The sequence below is a fragment of the Eubalaena glacialis genome, chromosome 2, assembly GCF_028564815.1.
Source record: "Eubalaena glacialis isolate mEubGla1 chromosome 2, mEubGla1.1.hap2.+ XY, whole genome shotgun sequence".
Classification (NCBI taxonomy): Eukaryota; Metazoa; Chordata; class Mammalia; order Artiodactyla; family Balaenidae; genus Eubalaena; species Eubalaena glacialis.
Genome location: NC_083717.1, coordinates 29,603,775 through 29,625,684, shown reverse-complemented (window position 1 = coordinate 29,625,684; position 21,910 = coordinate 29,603,775). Strand labels below are relative to the sequence as shown.

Genomic DNA, 21,910 nt, shown 5'->3' with positions numbered 1-21,910 from the left:
GCCCTGGCCGAGCCAGCCAATCGAGGCGCCCGAGCCCCTGCGTTGGTGACGTGCTGATGTCAGGCGTCCCTGCACGCTCGGGCTCTGAGGCGAGGGGAGGCGCCTGCTCGCGGGCCTTCCGTGCACTAAATTGAGATCGGTCGGTAAGCGTGAGCTGTTGCACCCGAAGTGTAGCGACTTAAAATTGTGAATAAAAGGAATTAGAAACCTTGAACCCCTGAGAGAGAGAGAGAGAGACGCATGGCATAGATTCCGCATCACAGGTTTCAGAAGGAACCAACACTGACACAAACCAAATGTAACACTGACACCTTGATCCTGGACCTCAAGCCTCCAGACCTGAGACAATAAATTTCTGTTGTTTAAGCCTTCAAAGGAATACGCTGTGGAAAATGTGGACTTTGATGTGGACCTGGGTTTTAATCCAATCTTTGCTCCATTGCATACTAGCTCTCTGACTTTTGACAAGTAATTTTTTTTAACATCTTTATTGGAGTATAATTGCTTTACAATGGTGTGTTAGTTTCTGCTTTATAACAAAGTGAATCAGCTCTACATATACATATATCCCCATATCTCCTCCCTCTTTCATCTCCCTCCCAGCCTCCCTATCCCACCACTCCAGGTGGTCACAAAGCACCGAGCTGATCTCCCTGTGCTATGCAGCTGCTTCCCAAAAGCTATTTTACATTTGGTAGTGTATGTATGTCCATGTCACTCTCTCACTTCGTCCCAGCTTACCCTTCCCCCTCCCCGTGTCCTCAAGTCCATTCTTTACGTCTGTGTCTTTATTCCTGTCCTGCCCCTACGTTCTTCAGAACCTTTTTTTTTTTTTTGATTCCATATATATGTGTTAGCAAACAGTATTTGTTTTTCTCTTTCTGACTTACTTCACTCTGTATGACAGACTCTAGGTCCATCCACCTCACTACAAATAACTCAATTTCGTTTCTTTTTATGGCTAATATTCCATTGTATATATGTGCCACATCTTTATCCATTAATCTGTTGATGGACTTACGTTGCTTTTGACAATTTTAACATTCTTACCCTTAATTAGAATTCAATTTAGAATAATTTCTTTTTTTAAAAATTTTATTTATTTATTTATTATTTATTTTTGGCTGTGTTGGGTCCTCATTTCTGTGCGAGGGCTTTCTCCAGTTGCGGCAAGCAGGGGCCATTCTTCATCGCGGTGCGCGGGCCTCTCACTATCGTGGCCTCTCTTGTTGTGGAGCACAGACTCCAGACGCGCAGGCTCAGTAGTTGTGGCTCACGGGCTCAGCTGCTCCGCGGCATGTGGGATCTTCCCAGACCAGGGCTCGAAACCGTGTCCCCTGCATTGGCAGGCAGACTCTCAACCACTGCGCCACCAGGGAAGCCCCAAATTTCTTTTTTTTAAATTGAAGTGTAGTTGTGTTAATTTCTGGTGTAGAGCAAAGTGATTCAGTTATACATGTAGTTTTCCAATTCTTTTACTGTATAGGTTTACAGGATATTGAATATAGTTCCCTGTGCTTTACAGTAAATCCTTGTTATCTATGTATATATATTAGTGTGTATATATTAATCCCAACCTCCTAATTTATCTCTACCCCCCACCTTTCCCCTTTGATAACCATGTTTGTTTTCTGTATCAGAGTCTATTCTGGTCTATAAATATATTCATTTGTATCATACTTTAGATCCCACATATAAATGATATATATTTTTATCTTTTTTCACTCAGTATGATAATCTCTAGGTGCATCCATGTTGCAAATGGCATTATTTCATTCTTTTTTATGGCTGAGTAGTATTCCATTGTATTCATGTACATTTTCTTTATCCATTCATCTTGTCGATGGACATTTAGGTTCACTCCATGTTTTGACTCTTGTGAATAGTGCTGCTATGAACATAGGGGTGCATGTATCTTTTCAAATTAGAGTTTTGTCCGGATACATGCCCAAGAGTGGGATTGTAGGATCATATGGTAACTCTATTTTTCGTTTTTAAAGGAACCTCCATACTATTCTCCATAGTGGTTGTACCAATTTACATTCCCATCAACAGTGTAGGAGGGTTCCCTTTTCTCCACACCCTTTCCAGCATTTGTTATTTGTAGATTTTTTGATGATGGTCATTCTGACCAGTGTGAGGTGATACCTCGTTGCAGTTTTGACTTACATTTCTCTAATAATAGAATAATTTTTACTTTACTGGATTGTTTTGAGGATCAAAGTTACCAAATCTGTGAACTGCCTGGCACGCAACAGGCTCTCAAAGTGTTGATTCCTTTCCTGTCTTAGTTTTGTGACACTTTATGCAATCGTTTTATTTACAGTGACTTTTATGGAATCCTAAGTATATCAGAGAAAATGTTACCCCAATTAACAATACCCTAAGTTTCATCCAAACTGTGGATGCTGTGCTGCAAAACAAAACCACATATTAGCACGTGAATCAGTTGGAGCCAATATTGTGGTTAATCAGGCATTCTATGTGCTCCCTCACCCAGAGGAATGCCTTGTGCGTATTAGGTCTTTAATAAAATTTCTTGTTGAATGATAGCCACAACCTCCAAGTTTGACATCCTCAGTTCCCCTTGTACAATTTTTAAAAAAATTTATTTATTTATTTTTGGCTGCATTGGGTCTTCATTGCTGTGCAAAGTCTTTCTCTAGTTGTGGTGCTTGGGCTTCTCCTTGCAGTGGCTTCTCTTACTGCAGAGCACAGGCTCTACGCCCGTGGGCTCAGTAGTTGTGGAACATGGGTTTGTCCCCTGCATTGGCAGGCGGATTCTTAACCACTGCAGCACCAGGGAAGTCCCACACCTTATATAATTGATTTTAATAATAAGCTTTATTATACTCAATGCTGAAGTAACTTCAGGTTTTATTCTACAAACTTTTTGGTTATTTGGATCCCCAAATACGTCGTTTGTTCCTTGTGCAACAATCATACTAGTGCTTCTTGACTCCGAATGATGACCTTTACTGTTTAAAAGAAAAATGCTCCCACGCGTCTGATTTCGTCGTTACTTAAGGCTTTAAACGCCCAGCTGGTTGTTCGTAGAGCCGAGGCCGCCTGCGCACCCTGTAATTTTTCCAACCTAGACAAGGACAAGAAGGCCATCAGGTCCCACCTTCCGCGGCGAGAGGCTGCCTTTGTTTCCTCTCTGCAGCCAATGGCTAACACACATTTCAGACAGGAGGCTGCAGTGGGTGAGTCACCCTCCGCAGATCCACCAGGCTCCGCGCGCAGCCACCTCGCTCCCGACGCCCCGGGAAACGGCTCCCGGCACACCCGGCGGTTCTGACTGGGAGCAGCCGTTCCCACATGCCCGACCTGGGTCCCGATGGACGCCGACCTGCGCCAGACCCGGGCGCCCGCAGTAACCCGCCGCCGTGAGTACCCGCGGGCCCTCAGCGCCCCCGCCCCCGCTCGGCCCTCCGCGGCGTCTCCAGATGGTCGCCGACCTCGCGGGTCGAGGCCCCGGCGGTCTCGGGGTCGAACAACGACACCACGCCTCCGCCATCTCCGCGACCCCCTTGGGGCCCCCCGCCCGCACTGGCGGCGCGTAGGACTTTCTTCGCGGGGCTGGGCTTCCGGCGGTACTAGCTTGGGGCGGAGGCGGGACTTCCTGCGGCGCCTGCGTGTAGTGGATTTCCGGCGCGGGGCTGAGGGGGGGCCGGGACTTCCGGCGCCGGAAGTGTGGGGCGTCGGGCTGCCGGGTGTTAGGGCTGCGCGTCCGCGTCCGTCCCCGGCGCCGCGTGGCTGGGAACCCACCGGCGGCAGCGCACGGCCCGGCTGGCACTGCGTGGTGGCGGGCTCGGCGGCGGCGTGACAGGTGAGTGCCGGCCTGCCATCTTCAGCCCGGGACGGACCGCCTCACTGTGTGACAGCGGCCTCGCGCCGGGCGGGGCGTGCCTGTGGGGGCCGGCGGCCTAGCGCCCTCGGACCCCGCGCCCTCTGACCCCGACCGCGCTCCCCCGAACCTGGACCGTGTTTCCCCCGAACCCGCGCCCCGACCTGGACCGCGCCCCTCTCCGACCCCGAGCCCGGCCGGGTCTTGACGTGGTTGTAACGCGCGCTCCTCGCCCAGAGCGGCCTGTGAGGCGGGTCCTTCGAAGCGCCCGGGAGTCTCCGGCCCGCGAGCGCGCAGGAGCCCGGGGGCCGTGGGCCCTTTAGCGGGTGTGGGGCCGCGGTAGGGGCGCCGCGACCTTGGGCAGGAGTTGCCGCGGGTCCGTGTCCAGCCTCGCGTCCTGCAGAGTGCTCGCACGGAGGCATCGACGAGTGTCCTTCCTTCTCAGGGCTCTGGGCAGCCGTGCGCACCTGCTGTGCTCTGGCCCTGAGCTGACACCCCAGCCCCTTCCCCCAGGGGTATCGACAGCCCTCTGAATTCCCTAGTCCTGATTTTCCTAAGAAGACTTAACAGGTACGAATTTCGTTCTCGATTCCAGGACCTTAACAGTTAAGGTCTTTAAACAGTCTTGGTTGTTTTCCGGTTAGACATGCCCCCAGTCCCGTCTCATGTCCAGAGCTGGTGAGCGTGTGTTTCGTGCCTTCAACTGGGTCATCGACAGGACACCTTACCCGGGTTGACCGAGGGTGGACTGCGGGGCTGCCTCTGGTTGATGTCGCTCAGCAGTTGAGTTTGGTGTTTGTCTCCAGGAATTCAGTAACGGTGCTTTCACAATGAAATGCTATGAAAAACTCTACTGACCTTTTTGTGGAAATCCAGTCACGTTTTGTATTTTTAAATGCCGCATGCAAATTATATCCTTTAACCATTTTGTACACATGATTAACGTTCATGACATTTACTATTTAGGCAGGTGTTTTTCTCTTGCTAAAAGAAAAGTGTTTAAAAATCCCACTGGATTGTGAGTAATGTTTTGTAGGTGGGGGTAATAGGCGTGTGGCAGCATATAGCAAGGACAAATGAGTTGGGCAGAAGGAGAGTTTATATTAAATTCATTTGTTTGACCGATAGGATAGGGAGGTTGGATTTTTGGAAGGGACTATTTATACTTTTTTGAATGTGTTTAAAAAACCAGTAGGACCTTTTAGTCACATAAACCTTCTGTTTAATGTGGTCATATGCCCTGTGATATTGGGTTAGTATGACTATTTTGAAGAAAGATGGTTATCTTGGAATTTCGGGCTTCTGTTTTAGTTTGTATTAAGGTGAAACAGTGCATAGTGGTTAAAGCAGCTTACTCACCTGCGTGAAGAAGTTTTCATTCTCTTTACAGCTCCATGGCCAATTGACTAAGTGTTTAGTCTGTTAACTACTTGGGAACTGTATCTCACAGAGGTGTTGTGAGCATTACTGACTGTTGTTACTGATCCATTTGAGCCTCACCACAGACTTCCCCACCCATCAGTATCTCTCCATCATTTCTTTTGTCTGTATTTCCCTTCTTGTCTAGCTTAGGTTCCATGCTACATCACTTCAGTATTCTTTTTACATCCCTTCTTGTCTAGCTTAGGTTCCACGCTACATCACTTAAGTATTCTTTTTACAAACACCTGCAACCTGCTCCACTCTCCATGATGTCATCCTGCAAAAACCCTCAACGTGTTATCAGACATTTAAATAAGATTTATGCTAACGCTGACCTGTGGCCTGAGGTGAACACGACAGATATGTCCCTTCTGGGGCTAAGGGCTTGTTCACCACCAGGGTGAGCTGTGGAAGGAAGGAAGGAAGGAAGTGGTGGTGGGACCAGTGAAGACTGTGGGGAACAAGATGGAGGATGTGAATGAAGAGGCAAGAGTAAAATTTTAAAAAAGTTTCAGGAAAAAGATTGTGATAGATTAACAGAAGAAAAAGAAGAAATTTAAAAGAGGTTAGAAGAACTAGAGAAAACTACAGATCTAATTTTGGAAGAATGGTAAAGTGTAGCTGAAGAAATTACAGGAAGAGACAGAACTTGAATTAGCCAGATAATCTTTGAATGTTAATAACACAGTGTGTGGCATAGGCGTTATGAACCCATATTGACATATGACTTCACAGAGTTTAGAAAGTTACTAAGAGAGAAAATCAGTATGAAAAAAATCATTTCAGGCCAGGTTTTGGGGAACCAGAACCTCTTCCAGATTTATAATTGTTTGAAATGTATGTGTTTGGTTGGAAATTGATCAATGGGAAAAGATGACCAGTGTTATTGACTATTTTGTGAAGTGACCAGCAAAAAGCAGGCAAAGCCCAGAACAGCACCATGTGGTTCGTGGGGTTGAGGGAGGAGTTAAAGGCTTAGAGACAGGCAGAAAGTGAGGATTTTAAAAGTTAGTTGTGAAGAAGACTGCTTATTTTCTACTGAAGATACAGAGGCTGGAAATGCCAGTGATGTGATACTTAAGGGAAACAATTGTTGAGGTGAAAGGAGGGTTGATACTGCAATTTTCACACTTCCTATCACCAATTTGTAGAACCTTCGGAATGCATTAACTTCCCAGTTTATGCTTACCAGACGCATAAACTTTCTACTGATGAAGTTCTTAAGGGAGGAAAGAGAAGCTCTTTGCTCTTTTATTTGCTTGATTGAAATGTCTAAAGATAGTCTCCTTTCTTCTTGAGCTTTCACAGGGTGTTAATATGTTTGTTCCTATAAAAAACATAACTTATAAACTGTGAGGTGACTATGATAAATCTCTGTGTTGAAAATCTTGACAACTGAGATGCTTTATGAAGTTAGTAATTTAATATGTATAATCACTGAAAAAGAATTATATCGACCTTCCTTTTTTTAATAAAGAATATAATTTCTGGATAAGATTCCTTTAAATCAGTTTGATTTCTTGGTCAACCTTTGTATATGGCACACTTAAATAGTCTCTAATTGTTTCCGTTAAAAAATTACTGGAATACTCTTCAGTGGGATCATAGGAGTTGCTTAATAATGTAAATTTGTTATATTCAAATATTTCAAATTAAATATCAATATCTTTTTTTGTGTGTATAAAATTCTACCAACCACAGATTCTGCCATTGTGAGTTTTTCTTTGTATCTTTGTTTCAACTATCTCTAATTTCTATAGCTCAATTTTTTCAGATAAATTTCATCAAAAAGATTTGTTCTGTCAAATATTAATCAAAATTAATTTTTCCATATATCATGTAAGGGACTGATAGTTTTATTTTCTGTTGTCTGTATGTACCAGTAATATAACCTTTTTTACCCTTCTTGTGAAGAAGCGTAATAATGGTAAGGCATTGGACCTGGAGGTATGATGGAGTCAAAGTGACCATCTTTACTTTCTGTGTAGACCTCTCCCAGATTTCTGCATGCTGCCTAGTTCTCTTTTCATCTCTAGACCCATACACCTCCTGCTTCCTTGTATGTTAGATATTCAAAGACATTGCAAAAACATAATACATTCAGTATTAGGTCTTGATTTCTTCTCCATATCTGCTGCCTCATCTCAGTAATCTGACCTCCGTTTCACCTACCTCTTGCCTCAGAAACAAGGGCTATCCTTGATACCTCTCCCCCCCCCCCCCGCCACCGCCCCCCCCCCCCAGTCCATTCATCTACCTCTAATCTTAACTATCGTCATTTATTGCCTAGACTGTTTCAGTAACTTACTAACTGGCTTCATTCATGGTCATCTTGTCTTTCCATGTATTTTTCACATAGCAGCCAATCTAGTGTTACTTATTTGCTTAAAAACTTTTAAGTAGCTTCCTTTTTATTTTAGGATAAACTATAAACACGAAAGAACAGACTCTAAGCCTGTCTCTCCACTTATCTTGCACCATTCTCTCCATTGTTTGCTGTGTTGTAGCTATAGTATTTATTTTTTAATATATCTGACAAACTAGTCTCATTCCTGGCTCAGGACATTTGCACATTGCTGTTCCTGTCCTTAAAATATTTACTCCCTTCTCTGTTTTCCGCATGGTTAACTTTTAGGAATTCTTCAGTCTCGCTTTAGATGCCAGTTTCTCAGAATGACCTTTGTAACTCTTTAGCTAATAGCTGGCCTCATAATATTTGCATAGGTCTTTCGTAGCACTCATCACAATTTATAACTTCTGTAATAAGTTATGAGATTGTGTGTTTAATGTCTGTCTTCCAACTCAACTCTAAGCAACCTGAGGGTAGGGACCAAGCCTGTTTTTTCACCACAACATTCCCAGTACCTAGCTCATCTACAGGTGAGAGAACTATTGATGAGTGACTTAATGAAATAATGCTGTTATTATCTCTGCTTTAAAGATGACACAGTTAAACCTTAGGAAGGAGGTTAAGTAACTAGACCAAGGTAACACAGCCCGTCAGTGGTAGATGTAGCATTCATCCATTTCTATTCATGCATACATTCAACAAATATTTGAGGATGTGTTTATGTCAGGCCTAACAAATACAGTAGTGGCCCCAGTTAACTGTGTCCCAGTCCTCATTGTGTTGATGGTGTAGCGGGGGAAACATTCATTAAGTGAAAAAACTATAAATAAGATCTAAGTACAAACGTGGTGAGGATCATGAAGTGCTGTGACTAGCGGTCGTCAAGGGAAGCCGTTTTGAGGAAGTAACGGTCAAGCTGAGGCTTCATGATGGAAAAGAGCCAACCCTTTGAGGGGTTGGGGTGTGGGGTGGAGGGGACTTAGGTTTGTATGACTCCCAAACTCATGTTCTTAACCATTGGGCTCGTCTATGGATTTTATTCTGAGTGGGTGTTTAACTTAATTGGGTTATTTATATACATGTTATTCCACTAAATATCTGAAGTGCAAAACTATTTAGTTCCAGTCACTGTTATTTTTTAGGGAAGCAGAATGTTATTCAGTGTATAACCTAAACTAGTGAGTGAAATAAGGTGTGATGGATTACACAAATTCTTTCTCATTCTCCCATCGAGAGGTGGTCTCTGCCCTCTACTTGAATCTGGGTTGGCCTTGTGACCTGCTTTCACAAATTGAATATCCAAAAAAGTAAGGGGAATGGAAGATTTTTTTTTTTTAATGAGAATTTTAGAGATAAAAAAGCAACCTTATTCCTTTTTTAAGTGTCCTTTTAAAAAAAGATTTGAGAGTTAAATTTTGTCTATATAATGTGCTACAAAAAGTAAGTGATAATTTTAATAGATCAGTGGATTTCAAATTTTTAAACCTAAACACACAGAATTGACCAATTTGAATGTTTTTAGTGTGTTGTGAAACAAGACTTACTTTTTTGTTGCCATTTTAAACCAAGGCCTATACATGTCTAATTTGAGACTCAGAAGATCTCTGCCTTTGGAGTAGATGTACTTTTCCTATTCCTCCAAGAACAGCTAAAAACACTGAGCATTAAATACAGAAGAAATATGAGACTGAGAAGTGGAGAGAAGAAAGTAGACTGGCTAGATGTATGGGGACCTGAGAAATGATGCAGGGCTGAGTTTCCTGGGTTTTCTTTTTGCTCCATACATCCCGGCCTTGGGCCTGGAGAAACCAGCAACCCAGCAACACCAAAGGGCTCAGACAAGCCCCAAGAAAAGCCAAAAGACCAGGAAAGAGACAGCCTGCCAGACAGGACATGTTTAGAAAACATTGCAGCCCCCATCTCACCCTTACTGTCAAAGGCAGGGTGGGGAATCTAGACTTTCACCCCTGACAGTCTGTATTGAGACAACACTTTGTGCTGGGTGGTATCAGTGCAGAGCTGGGATTTTCATCTCTGTTGGGTGGTAACAAAGAACACCGTCCTTCTTCCTGTTGGGATGGCCTCAGAAGAAACTTAGTAGAGATTCAGGAGTTTTACCATCACCCGTGGTAATGAGGCCGTGTAGGGCACAGTAACAAAGCACCCCTGGTTCAGTGCCTGTGATATGAGTAGAGGCCAAGGGAGAGGCTGAACTCTAACCCCGCCTGGCATTAATGAAGAGTACTTCCACCCAGATGAGTGGAGGCTGAGTGGGAAGCCCTCACTTCCATCTCCACCTTCTGCATCCACCTGGGAGAAACAAGGCTGCACACTTGTTTGCCTGCTGGGGCAATGTCAGAAGAGGCCTGCTGTAATAGAAGGCTGAAACCAGATCCCACGCCTGATAGCAGTGCCCACAATATTGAGGCTTAAGTGACAAGTATTTTAAAGCAGCCATCATAAAAGTTTTTCAATGAGGAGATACTAACACTAGAGGCAAATGAAAAATAGAAAGTCTCAGGAAGAAAATATAGGATATAGAGAAGAAACAAGTGGAAATTTTGGAACTGAGAAGTACAGTAAATGAGCTTGTGGAATCAGTTCACTGATTCTTTTCCTCTGTCCTTTCCATTCTTCCAACAGCAGAATGGAGAGGACAGAGGAAAAGAATCAGTGAACTGGAAGATAAAACAATAGAAATTATCCAATCTGAACAATAGAGAGAAAATAGACTGGAAAAAAGTAAACAGAACCCCGGGGACCTGTGGGACTTTAACAAGAGACCTATCTTTCTTATCAGAGTCCCAGAAAGAGAGGAGAAAGACAGTGAGGCTGAAAATATGTTTGAAGAAATACTGGCTGAGTATCTCCCAAATTTGGCAAGCCATAAACTTACAGATTGAAAAAGTTTAGTGAAATCCAGGCAAGATAAACTCAAAGAAATCTATGCTAAGACACATCATAGTCAAGCTTCTGAAACCAAAGATGAAAAAGCAGCGAGAGAGAGAAATGTCCCTTTACCTATAGTGGATTTCTCATCACAAACTACAGAGGCCAGAAGGAAGTAGCACATTTTTGAAGTGCTGAAGGAAAAGAACTATCAACTCAAAATTCTCTATCAAGTGAAAACATCCTTCAAATGATTTGTCACCAGCAGACCTACCCTAAAATAATAGATAGAGGAAATTCTCTAAACAGAAAGGAAATCATGTGGGAACACCAGGAAGGAAGAACAAACAATGGAGAGAAAAAATAAATTGGTAAATTCAGTAGACTTCCTTATCTGAAATTAGGTTTGAAGGTTGAACCATAGCCGTCTGATGTGGTTCTTAGTGTGTATAGAGGAAATACTTAAGATGATTATGTTATAAATGGGGAGGGCAAAGGGACACAGAGGAAGTAAAGCTTCTACACCTTACCACAAACTGGTAGAAGTTGATGATCAGCAGACTGTGATAAGTTGTGAAGAGATAATGAAAACCTAGAGCAGCCACTAAGAAAAGTTATACGAAAGAGAGAAACTCAGAAACTAGATAAATCAAAATGAAATTCTAAAAAATGTTCAAATAACCTACAAGAAGGCAGAAGAAAGAAACAAAATGAGAGAACAAACAGAATGAATTATGCACTATGCCCAAGTGGGATTTATTCCATGGATGCAAGGTTAGATCAGTATTTGAAAATCATCAGTGTAATTGACCTTAAAAAAAAGCCATGTGATCATATTAAGTGATGCAGAAAAAACATGACAAAATTTAACACTCATGAAACTCTCAAAACATGAATAATAGAGGGGGACTTTCTCAATTTGATAAACTATTTACCCAAAACCTACAGCTAGCATCATACTTAATGGTGAAAACTGAATATTTTTACCTTGAGATCAGAATAACGCAAGGGTGTTTGCTATCACTTTCTAATTCAACAGAGTACTGGAATTTCTAGCCAGATCAATAAGATAAGAAAAGGACATAAAGGTATACAGATGAGAAAGGAAGAAGTAAACTGTTCTTTTTGTACATGACATAATAGTCTACAGAGGAAATGCCAAATAATCTACAACAAAATCTCGAACTAATAAATGAGTTCAACAAGAACATAGGATACAAGCCCAGTACACAAAAATCAATTGTATTTTTGTATACCAGCAATTAACATGTGGAGATGGAAATAAAAATACAGTGTCATTTAAAATTGCTCAAAAATGAAAGTATAATCTTCAGGGTAATTTTAGAATGTATGTGTAGAAATTTTATGGGAAAACTACAAAACTGAGGAAAGAAATCAAAGACGATCTAAAACCTATATACCGTGTTCATAGATTGGAAGTCTCAGCATAATAAAGATGCCAATTCTCTCCAAACTGGTAAACAGATTAAACACAATTCCTATCAAAATCCTATCAGGAGTTTTGTAGACATGGACAAGATTATTCTAAATTTATATGGAAAGGCAAAGGAACTGGAATAGCTAAGACATTTTGAAAAAGATGTAAGTGATAGGAATCACTAATTTCAAGACAGCACAGAACAACGTAACAGAATAGGGAACCAAGGAATAATCCCATAGGAATAAAGCCAATTGATTTTCGACCAAGATGCCAAACTTTCTCAATTTAGTGTAGGATGGATAGTCTTCAGCATATGGTGCTAGAATAATTGGATATCACCAGAAAAAAACAAAAACAAAACCCAAAAAACCTTGATTTAAACTTCACATCTGATAAAAATATTAGCCCAAAAATAGCTCATAAATTTAGATGTAACCTATAAAACTAAAATTTTAAGAAGAAAACATAGACAAAGTTTGGGATTTAGGACTGGTGAAAAGTTCTTAGGCATGACTCTAAAATTATGATTCTTAGAAGAAGAATAATTGATCAGTTGAACTTCATCAAAATTTAAAAGTTTTGGCAGAGTGGAGTTTGTGTGAATTATATCTCAATAAATATTTTTTAAAATCTTTAGTTTTTTTTCTTTAAACATACAGCAATCTCACTCTTGGGCCTTCATCCAAAAGAAGTAGAAACTTAAGTTCACACAAAAGCCTGCATATTATTGTCACAGTAGCTTTATTTGCAGTAGTAAGAAACTGGAAAGCACCAGAATTTTTTGCAGTAGGTGCACGGTTAAGACAACTGTACTCCATCCACACTGGAACAGCACCAGCAATCAAAAGGAGGTGGCTGTTGGCCCACACGGCAAGGGGGCGGGTCCCGTGAGTGCTAAGCTCAGAATCTCCGGAGGGCACATACTCTGTGCTTGGCATTTGTATAACATTCTACGACAGCAAAGTTGGGGGATGTATGGCTGTGGGGTGGGCTCCAGAAAAGGTGGTATACTCTACACCTTACAGAGTGAGGACCCAAAGATACTGTCAGTAGTTGGAGAAGGAAGAAACATAAGTACATACTTAAATTACATGCACTAAAATAGATTGGGAGAAGGAGGGACCAATAAGAGCAAAAAATGAGTAGGTAATGTCCAAGACGTAAATCTGCAGTTGAAGAAGGAAAATCTCATGTGTAAATATATTTCTTAGAATCATATTAGCTGGGACTTCCCTTGTGGTCCAGTGGCTAAGACTCTGCACTCCCAATGCAGGGGGCCCGGGTTCGTTCCCTGGTCAGAGAACTAGATCCCACATGCTGTAACTAAAGATCCTGCACGTGGCAAGAAAGATCCCGCGTGCTACAACTAAGACGTGGTGCAGTGGAAAAAAAAAAAATAATATTAGCTAACAGTGATGTGATTATATTGGGAGGAGGAATTGATAATAGCAGGAAATGAGTAGATAACATCCAAAATGGGTAAAGGAAAATGTTTGCATTATGTGGATATTGGAATGCCGTGCAGGTATGCTGTGTAACGGTGGCCCTGACCACAGGTGTGTACTGGGAACATGGCTGGTTCCAAGCAAGAGGCGTTGTGAGTATGAAGGAAAATGGGGAGCTTACAAACTGAAATACCCCGTTTGTGTTTTTTACGTTGACGAAAATGATATTATTTTAAACATATTGGGTTAGATCATTAGAATTGCACTTGTTCTTTTTTTAATGTGGCTACTAGAAAATTTATGATTACATATGTGGCTTGCATTGGATTTCTCTCGGAGGGCATTGCTCTAGAATCTGTAGCCTGGAAAATGCAATTAGGATTGGTTCCCTCTGGGGAGTAGGCTGAGTCTGCCGAGAGTGGGCTAAGGGAGAGTTGTTCTTTATTTTAAGCCCTTCTTTGCTGTTTGATTTTTTTAAAGGATGTTAATGAAGTTTGATAAAAAGTTACTTCTTTAATAAAGGCTGTGGTCTCTACCTTAAAACATGATAATTTATCACATTCTAATTTACATAATAAATGTTAACATAGGAAATTTGCAATGAAAAGTAATCGTCTTGTCTATTTTTCCTTCATTTCAGTTTGCTGTATCAGAAATAAAGTACTTGTTTTTCCTGCTCCTGTTAGCTTCTTGCAGGAGTGACCAGGATATCACCTTTCAGAAGTAATGCCCACAGAAAGCGGGAGTTGTTCAACTGCTCGCCAAGCAAAACAGAAACGCAAATCTCACAGCCTTTCCATACGAAGAACTAACAGCTCAGAGCAGGAGAGGACTGGCCTGCCAAGAGACATGTTAGAGGGACAAGTGAGTGTCTGGTGAAGATGTGGATCATGTTTGCAGTGTTTCAAAAATAGCCAAATATATGCAGGTCTCCAAAGTAGAGAAAAAGTGTGGGTTACCAAAACACACAGCCTCCTTCATAAACCAGTTAAAACTGCTGTCAAGTACAACAGCTTACACAGAGACAGAATTCGGTTTCCAGGTTAATGTGTTTACAGTACTTAATAATAAATGTGGGTGTGACAGTCTGGACTAGTTTTTATTCTTTGTACAGGTGAATTGACAGTGTAGTTTTAGGTTTTCTGTCTCAGAGTCTCCAGAAGAGAAGAGAATCAGGTATAATGATCTCTTTCTATTCTCTGCAGTTTTTGGAATCTGATCTTTCAGTAACTTTTCTTGGCTTTATCCTGTGTTTGCTGTAGTTGAGTGTGTTCTCTGCTGTTTATTACATTATGTCTTTCTGATAATTTGATACCACCTTTGATTAAATGATCTAATATTTTATTGGTAAGTTTGCTTTTACTTTTTCTAGTTCCTTTCTGATGAAGAAAATGTGTTAGATTTTTAAAAGAACATTGTCGTGAAGCCTAAATAAAATACATGTTATAATAAAATAAATTATAGCTACATCTGCTATATTTTTACATAGGCCTAAGTATATACGTTAAAAAAATACATATGAATTTATAATCATTCTTTTGCAATTAGAACTAATTCATCAGCCATAATGTTAAAGGAAAATATGGCTTAAATCTGAGAAACTGGCTCATTTGCATATTGACTTTGTTAGAAGCAAGCCGGGATGTGGAGGATGTGTTTCCAGGAGGCAGCTGTGTGTGCTTGGAACCTAGCGCCGCCTTTGCCGGCACGTGGTAAACGTTCACTTAGTGTCCTCTTATGTGTTGACTGGATGAATAAATTAAATGGTTGCATTTTAACTTAAATTTGGAAATAAAATCATAGATTTAAGGAGCCTCCAAAATGGCTTTGATGTTTTTCGTGAGCTCGGATGGCCGTAGCAAAGCATCGCAGACAGGGAGATTAAACTGCAGACACTGCTTACTCCCTGTCCTGGAGGCAGAAAGCTGGAGGTCCAGGTGTGGGCAAGTTGGTCCTCCTGAGGCCTGTCTCCTGGGTGTGGATGCCATCTTCTCCCTTTGTCCTCACAAGGTCTCCTCTCTGTGGGTGTCTGTGTCCCGATCTCTTCTTATAAGGAATGTTTGAATCAGAGCTGTGCAGTGGAACTTCTATGATGGAATGTTGTAGATCTGTGCTATCACATATGGGAACCAAGAGCCACGTGTGGCTAGTGGGACTGAGGAATTTTAAAAATTGTAATTAACTTACTTTTAAATTTAGTCAAATGTGGCTGTTGGCTACCCCCTTGGACAGTGCAGGTAGTCTAAGATACTTTTAAGTTGTTAGATTTACTTAAATTTCCAGCAGTGACAATTCCACAGCTGTCTCTGCTGGCATCTTCTGGTGGTAACACCATGTTCTCAGGGCCTTCTGCGCTGTCCCCGTTGTGATGTAGAGCCAGCAGGTAGTTGCACCTCGGGGTAACCCTTTATGAGGGTCATTCAGAACCCTGCGGGCGGGTTGGTGCCTGCTGGTGGATGAGGAGCTCCCTTGCGGGCTGGTGGGGGTGCTCTGCCCGGTTCCGTGGCAGCAGGACGGCGGTGACGGCGTTGGGCATGGGCACTTGGCATGGTAGGCGTGGGGCGGACCTCAGGTGTGAGAGGCCAATGATCAGGACATCTGAGTGGAGCCACAGGTCATTACCCTAGACAGGGTTGCAGTCAGGCTCTCAGTTGTTGGGGAGTCTTTATGGGAATTTTGTGTCTTGGATTCACGAGTCAGAAGCATTGGAGGCACTGGTGCTTGACTCAGAGGTGGGAGGCCCGTGTCCACACTGAGAAGCACCAACTGAGGCCGGGAAAGGGGCCTCCTGCCTCCTCTTCCACGTCGGCTGTGACAAAACACAGATTCTTTTAGAACTTTACTGAATCGTAGCTTTTGTGTCATGAGTTTTCTCAAATGATACCAGAAGTTCAGCACCTCTCACTTGGGGGTGGGGGTGGGGCGCCTGTGATTGCAGCTCGGAGGTCAGACTGTTGGGAAGCTTGGAGGCAACCGCAGAGCTGGGCTGTGCTCCGCTTGCCTCTGGTGGAGAAGTTCCCCTTTCACTGCACGTCTCCTTGATTGTCTTTATTTTATCAAGTGAAGTTAATGCTGACATTGTCTCCCTTTACGATTACATCTTACATGAAGCTTCATTTACCATTCGAAGTAAAGGTAACGTTTCAGTTGCTGAATAATGACCTTAACGTTAAATACTGTGAGTGTAGGTGAGTAGGAATTGATACACGGAAGAGGAGATTGACCTTGGGAGGGGCCAGAAAGGCTCTCAACTGGTGCTGGTGCCGCCCCCTCGAGGAGGGCTAAGTGGATGAGGGGTGTGGGAGAACGGGCGGGGAGGCCACAGGCAGGTGGACAGGGTGTCAGACATTAATTGTGATGGTTTATTTTGCGTTCTTTGTTATTTTAAGATGTCATTTCTTTTTTTTTTTCCCATGATTTTCATTGGTATTTTAGAGGGATGTTGAGAGAGGCTTATCACCAATTCTACCAGATTGAATTTTTAAACAAGTGGCGTCACATCTTTAAGTAGCTTGTAAAGTTGACTTTCATGTTCTGTGATTATTTCAAAACATGTTGCTAAACGTTGGTATCATTACAGATCATTTTGCCTAAAATTCCTGTCTTCCTAAGAAGTTAATCTGAGAAAGGATTTAATAAACATATGTCTTTTTTTTTGTATTTGCAACTCATTAAACATCAAAAAGTTTATGCTGCATATAAATTTGAAAACTCACTTGGAAAATTACACTGACATCAGTTAACCATTGAAACATTATTTTAGAAATATCTTTTAAGAATTTTGTTTGAAAATAACTCTTAAGTGGTAGGGTGGGGCACATACAAAATATTGTCTAGGGCGCACCCTGAAGAGGTTGGAGTGGAACATAGCCTCTGTCAGTACCAGCAGTGCCTGGAAAGTGAGTGCCTGAGAACACAGTTGGTGCCTAGGACACGGGGCCAAGGAAGCTGCTGCTGCTTCCTTTGACTTCCCGCCCGGTGGGAGCAGGGTGCTGGCAGTGGGCAGAGCACCTGTGAAGGCCTGGGAGCTTCCACGTGGGTGTTTTCATTTAGCCGATACACGTTTTGCTCTTACAGCTGAGAGTTCTTTTCCCTCCTTACAACAATCTTCTAGGTATTGAGTAGAGTTACAGGAAATGATCCAGTTTATTTTGCTTGAAGCACAGTGAACATGAGGACTATAAGGTACATCTTCTATTAGTAAACAGCTTATTAAAATTAATTTATAATACCATATGCTAGAGCTTAAAGGCTGTTTATAACTTCATTTTCTACAAATTTGGGAGTTTTTGAATAAGGTATGCTTGTTTCTTTCCTTGTGAAAGGAAGTTACAGGTTTGAAGACGTGCTTGGTCTTAAATCTCATGCCATCCTGGGTAACCATTTATACAATTTGATTTTAGTTTCATCTGTAGAAATTTGAAACTTTAAGTTCTTTGAGTGTTTATGTATAAGAAATAAAATATGTAAAGATGTAAAATAAGAGTTTAAATAATTCACTTTGGAAAAATTATATTAGTGCTTGGTGTCAGAGTTTCTCGTTCACTCATTCGTTCATTTTAAGCAGAATCTTCTTTTTCTGCAGGATTCTAAACTGCCTTCCTCGGTTCGCAGTACTCTTTTGGAACTGTTTGGTCAAATAGAAAGAGAATTTGAAAACCTTTATATTGAAAACTTAGAATGTGAGTATCTCGCTTATTTTAAATACTTTTATAACTTTTCACTTCTCCATACAAATATTTGAGAGTTTAATTTGTGGGTAGACATTCACCTTTGTATCCCTTTTCTGTTCTGCTTTGACAAACTTTAAGGGCTCAGGATGGCACACGTTTATTATCTGCCTGCTCTGCACACTCAAGTCAGGGTGTTGGCAGAGCTGTGCTCCTTCTGGAGCATGAGGAGGAGTGTGTCTCCCGCTGGTTTGGGTTGTGATCTCAGTTCCCTGTGGTGTGAGGACAGAGACCCCCATCTTGCTGGCATTCCCCCGGTCCTTGGCTCGATGGCCTTCCTTCCTCTTTATCTTCAAAGCCATCAGTGGCAGGCAGCGTCCTCCTTGTTCATCTCTGACTCACTCCTAGGGACACGTGGGAAGGATGGGCCACCTGGGTCACACAGCATCATCTCCCATCAGAGGTCCTTCACCTCAGTCACACCTGCAGGGCGCCTTTGCCACCAGGTCATGTGTTCACAGGTTATCTTTGGGGCAGGCAGTATTCTGCTGACCACACCTGGCAATCTGAATTACGATTTTATGAAGACCGAATGCATCTTATAACTTTTCCTACACAAAGTATACTATAAATTAAGAAAACAATTCATTTCTTTAAAATATACTGTGTTTAGAGAATTTCCTAAAATGTGTGTATTACCTGTTTGACTTACTAAAGGTAAATCAAAAGAATTTTTAATTAGCTTGGCTTTAGTTTTTTTTTTTTTTTTTTTTTAGTTTTAGAAACAATGCATTCATTTGCTTAAAGAGTCAAGCAGTGTAAGAAGGAAAGATCTAACTTTACCCCCTGCCTGTAGGCCCATCCCACACTGCAAAGGAAAACACTTTCTGCATATTTTGCTTTTAGTTCTTCTCATGATAATTTTTGTTTTGTTTTGGACTTTATCCTCTTTTTTCAAATGTCTGTTAAGTTTTAAGGACATACTTTCCAACTTTCCAGCCTTAACACTTAAGCAGTGATTTTGATACAGAGACTTCCACTTTCTCTGAATCCAAGGATGCTGCCCGGATGCTAGTTTAGAGTTGGATAGGTTGGGAAGTCCCTGGCATGTCTGATCCATTACCTGTGCCATTCACCATAGCAGTTTTTGATGCAAGGTTTTTCTAATTGCTTTTCCCTGGAAATGATTTTCCCCACGCAGCTCTCCTTCCCTTCTCCTGCATGTCGTCCTGTCTTGGCAGCCAGATCATCAAATCCTAAGAGGAGGGACGGGGAATTTTCTCAATGTGTCTCTGGAGCTGGTAGCCAGGCATCCACGGCCACAATTAAGAAAGCAGAGGTCAGAAAGGCAGGGTCCGTCTGTGGGCTGCCTTGGCTTCTTGGTCATGATAATTTTCGTAAATTTAAATAATCTTCTATTTTAGCCATGTCAGCCTTAGGCCACATGCATTCATGCTTCACTGTCAAGCGTTGGGAAATGAACCTGTCCTTCTTTACCCTCTCACTGTTCCATTATCTTCAGTTTTTGTTATTTTTTTTTTTAATAATTTTTAAAAATTTATTTATTTATTTATTTATTTATTTTTGGCTGCGTTGGGTCTTCGTTGCTGTGTGTAGGCTTTCTCTAGTTGCGGTGAGCGGGGGCTACTCTTCGTTGTGGTGCGTGGGCTTCTCATTGCAGTGGCTTCTCTTGCTGCGGAGCGCGGGCTCTAGGCATGCGGGCTTCAGTAGTTGTGGCACGCGGGCTCTAGAGCGCAGGCTCAGTAGTTGTGGTGTACAGGCTTAGTTGCTCCGTGACATGTGGGATCTTCCCGGACCAGGGCTCGAACCCGTGTCCCGTGCATTGACAGGCGGATTCTTAACCACTGCGCCACCAGGAAAGTCCCGTTTTTGTTATTTTTATAGGGCTTGTGTTTATAAAATTTATATTATGCAAATGTAACCATAATCAGGATTTTCATGTTTTTTAAGTTGTTTCCAAAAATTGAATACTAATAAACAGCATTTGCATTGTTAAAATATTTTTCACTCTCGAAGTAATTGGTGTGAATCAGTGGTCAAGACAGTGTAATCCTGTGTCATTTAAACTTTGCTGTTGGAAAATTTAATGTTTTAATATTGGGTTCTCTTATAAGTCCACCTTGAAAATTTACAGAGTGAGTAATTATTCCAGCTTTTTATCGAATAAAAATTAGGTACCGTGTACTGCATCTGATTTTTAAGGGTTTGTTATCACAGTTGTAGCAACCCAGGTATTACTGAATTTCCATTGTGATCTAAGGCCTTATGTTTTATGAGTTGATGCAGTTTGTTCAAGAAAAACTATAGGGTTACAAACGACTAATGCTGGAGGTACTTGGAGTTTACACTGTCAGTTGCTTAACGGTTTTGGTGGCTTCCTGCTGCCTGTGAACATGTCCAAATGCTCAGGCTGGATATGTTCTGAGCCTTTTTGCCCTTGGCCTTCCTCCCACACCACCCTCCCCGCCCTCCCTGTAGCCTCAGCACACCGTGGGCAGCCTGGGCGGCGGCAGGCGCAGAGCCCGAGCGCTGGCTGCATGCGTGGCTCATGGGATCTCAGTTCCCTGACCAGGGATTGAACTGGGCCCTGACAGTGAGAGTGCCGAGTCCTAACCACTGGACCGCCAGGGAACTCCCAAATGTTAATTTTTGTTTCTTTTTTTTTTTTTTTTTCCCCTTGAATTTTTAATCTTTGAGGTATATAATCCTCACTGTGCTCTGTGGTGCCAGGCAGCAATAGTAAGGTTTTGTTATTGTATGTTTTTTCCCCCAATTTCAGTGTTCTCAGCTAGACTGTAAGTGTTTCATTGAGTTTTGGACAGTGTCAGAATAACATTTTTAAGTGCGTTGAATAAAGTACAAAGGACACAAACTATGTTGAAATCCAAGAGCCCTGCTTGAGGACACGATAGCACAAGGTCTTTCTGGTGTGGGAAGTGTGGTAGGCTTTTTAATTTTGGAATGATGTCTTGAGTTTTTTGGAACTCTGTAAATGTGACCTTGTTTACTGGGATATCATTCTTGTGTTTGTTTAGACAGTACTAATGTATAACATTTTTATGTGCTCACTTTTGGATTTGGTGAATATACATCAAAAGTACATGTTTTACTTTTCAGTGCGCAGAGAAATCGAGACTCTTAATGACCGTTTAGCTGCCGAAGGACAAGCAATCGATGGGGCAGAGCTGAGTAAGGGCCAACTCAAAACCAAAGGTAAGGCTGCTTTCCTGCAGGGCAGCCCTACACATTACGCTCGCAGGGAGTTTGGAATTTAGTGGAGGACAGGACTCACTTCCTTTCTGCAGTCATCAGGACTTGGAATAACGTAATTCGGGTGTGGGTGTAGAAGGAAGAGGAGGTTTCGGGAAGCCCCGTGTCCCACGCCCCTGGCTTGCATTGTCCTCCTGTGTGGAACAGAAGGTGGGGCGAGCTGTCTCCCTGTCCCAGCTCTGACGTTCATGGTGCTTTGGTTGTGTGATTGTCTTGACGGTTGGTTCTGTGTCTCTGCAGCCAGTCACAGCACCAGCCAGCTTTCTCAGAAACTGAAGACCACCTACAAGGCCTCCACCAGCAAGGTACGTGTGGCTCTCAGCCTGTCACGTGTATGTAGGGTGTGCACATATGTGCGATAGAGAAACCTAAGTTTTAAAAGGAGTATTGTCGATGTTAAGTGGCCACAGTGCATAGACACCTGGACATTACCTGTGTTACTGCGGCTGATACATTATGTGTTTTTTTTGGTTTATGGTTTTTTTTGTGGGAAAGTACATTTTGTATTGTTATTTGGCTTGATATGGAGATTCTGAATTTGGAGAAGCTAAT

The 21,910-nt window shown here is 42.2% G+C and overlaps 1 protein-coding gene across 4 annotated transcripts in view; it reads left to right on the top strand.

Annotated features, from left to right (window-relative positions):
* The first annotated feature begins 3,199 nt into the window (after positions 1 to 3,199).
* The window catches only part of WDR37 (WD repeat domain 37), a 55,256-nt gene continuing 36,545 nt past the window's right edge, over positions 3,200 to 21,910 (top strand). For 3 of the 4 annotated variants that reach the window (XM_061179709.1, XM_061179708.1, XM_061179705.1), the window contains exons 1-5: positions 3,701 to 3,832; positions 14,084 to 14,261; positions 17,983 to 18,079; positions 21,206 to 21,301; positions 21,599 to 21,663. In XM_061179709.1, coding sequence (XP_061035692.1) covers positions 14,124 to 14,261; positions 17,983 to 18,079; positions 21,206 to 21,301; positions 21,599 to 21,663 — 396 coding nt within the window. In that variant the 5' untranslated portion in view covers positions 3,701 to 3,832; positions 14,084 to 14,123. Of the gene's footprint in view, positions 3,390 to 3,700; positions 3,833 to 14,083; positions 14,262 to 17,982; positions 18,080 to 21,205; positions 21,302 to 21,598; positions 21,664 to 21,910 lie in introns of those variants that run through there. The other variant, XM_061179707.1, reaches the window with a different exon arrangement.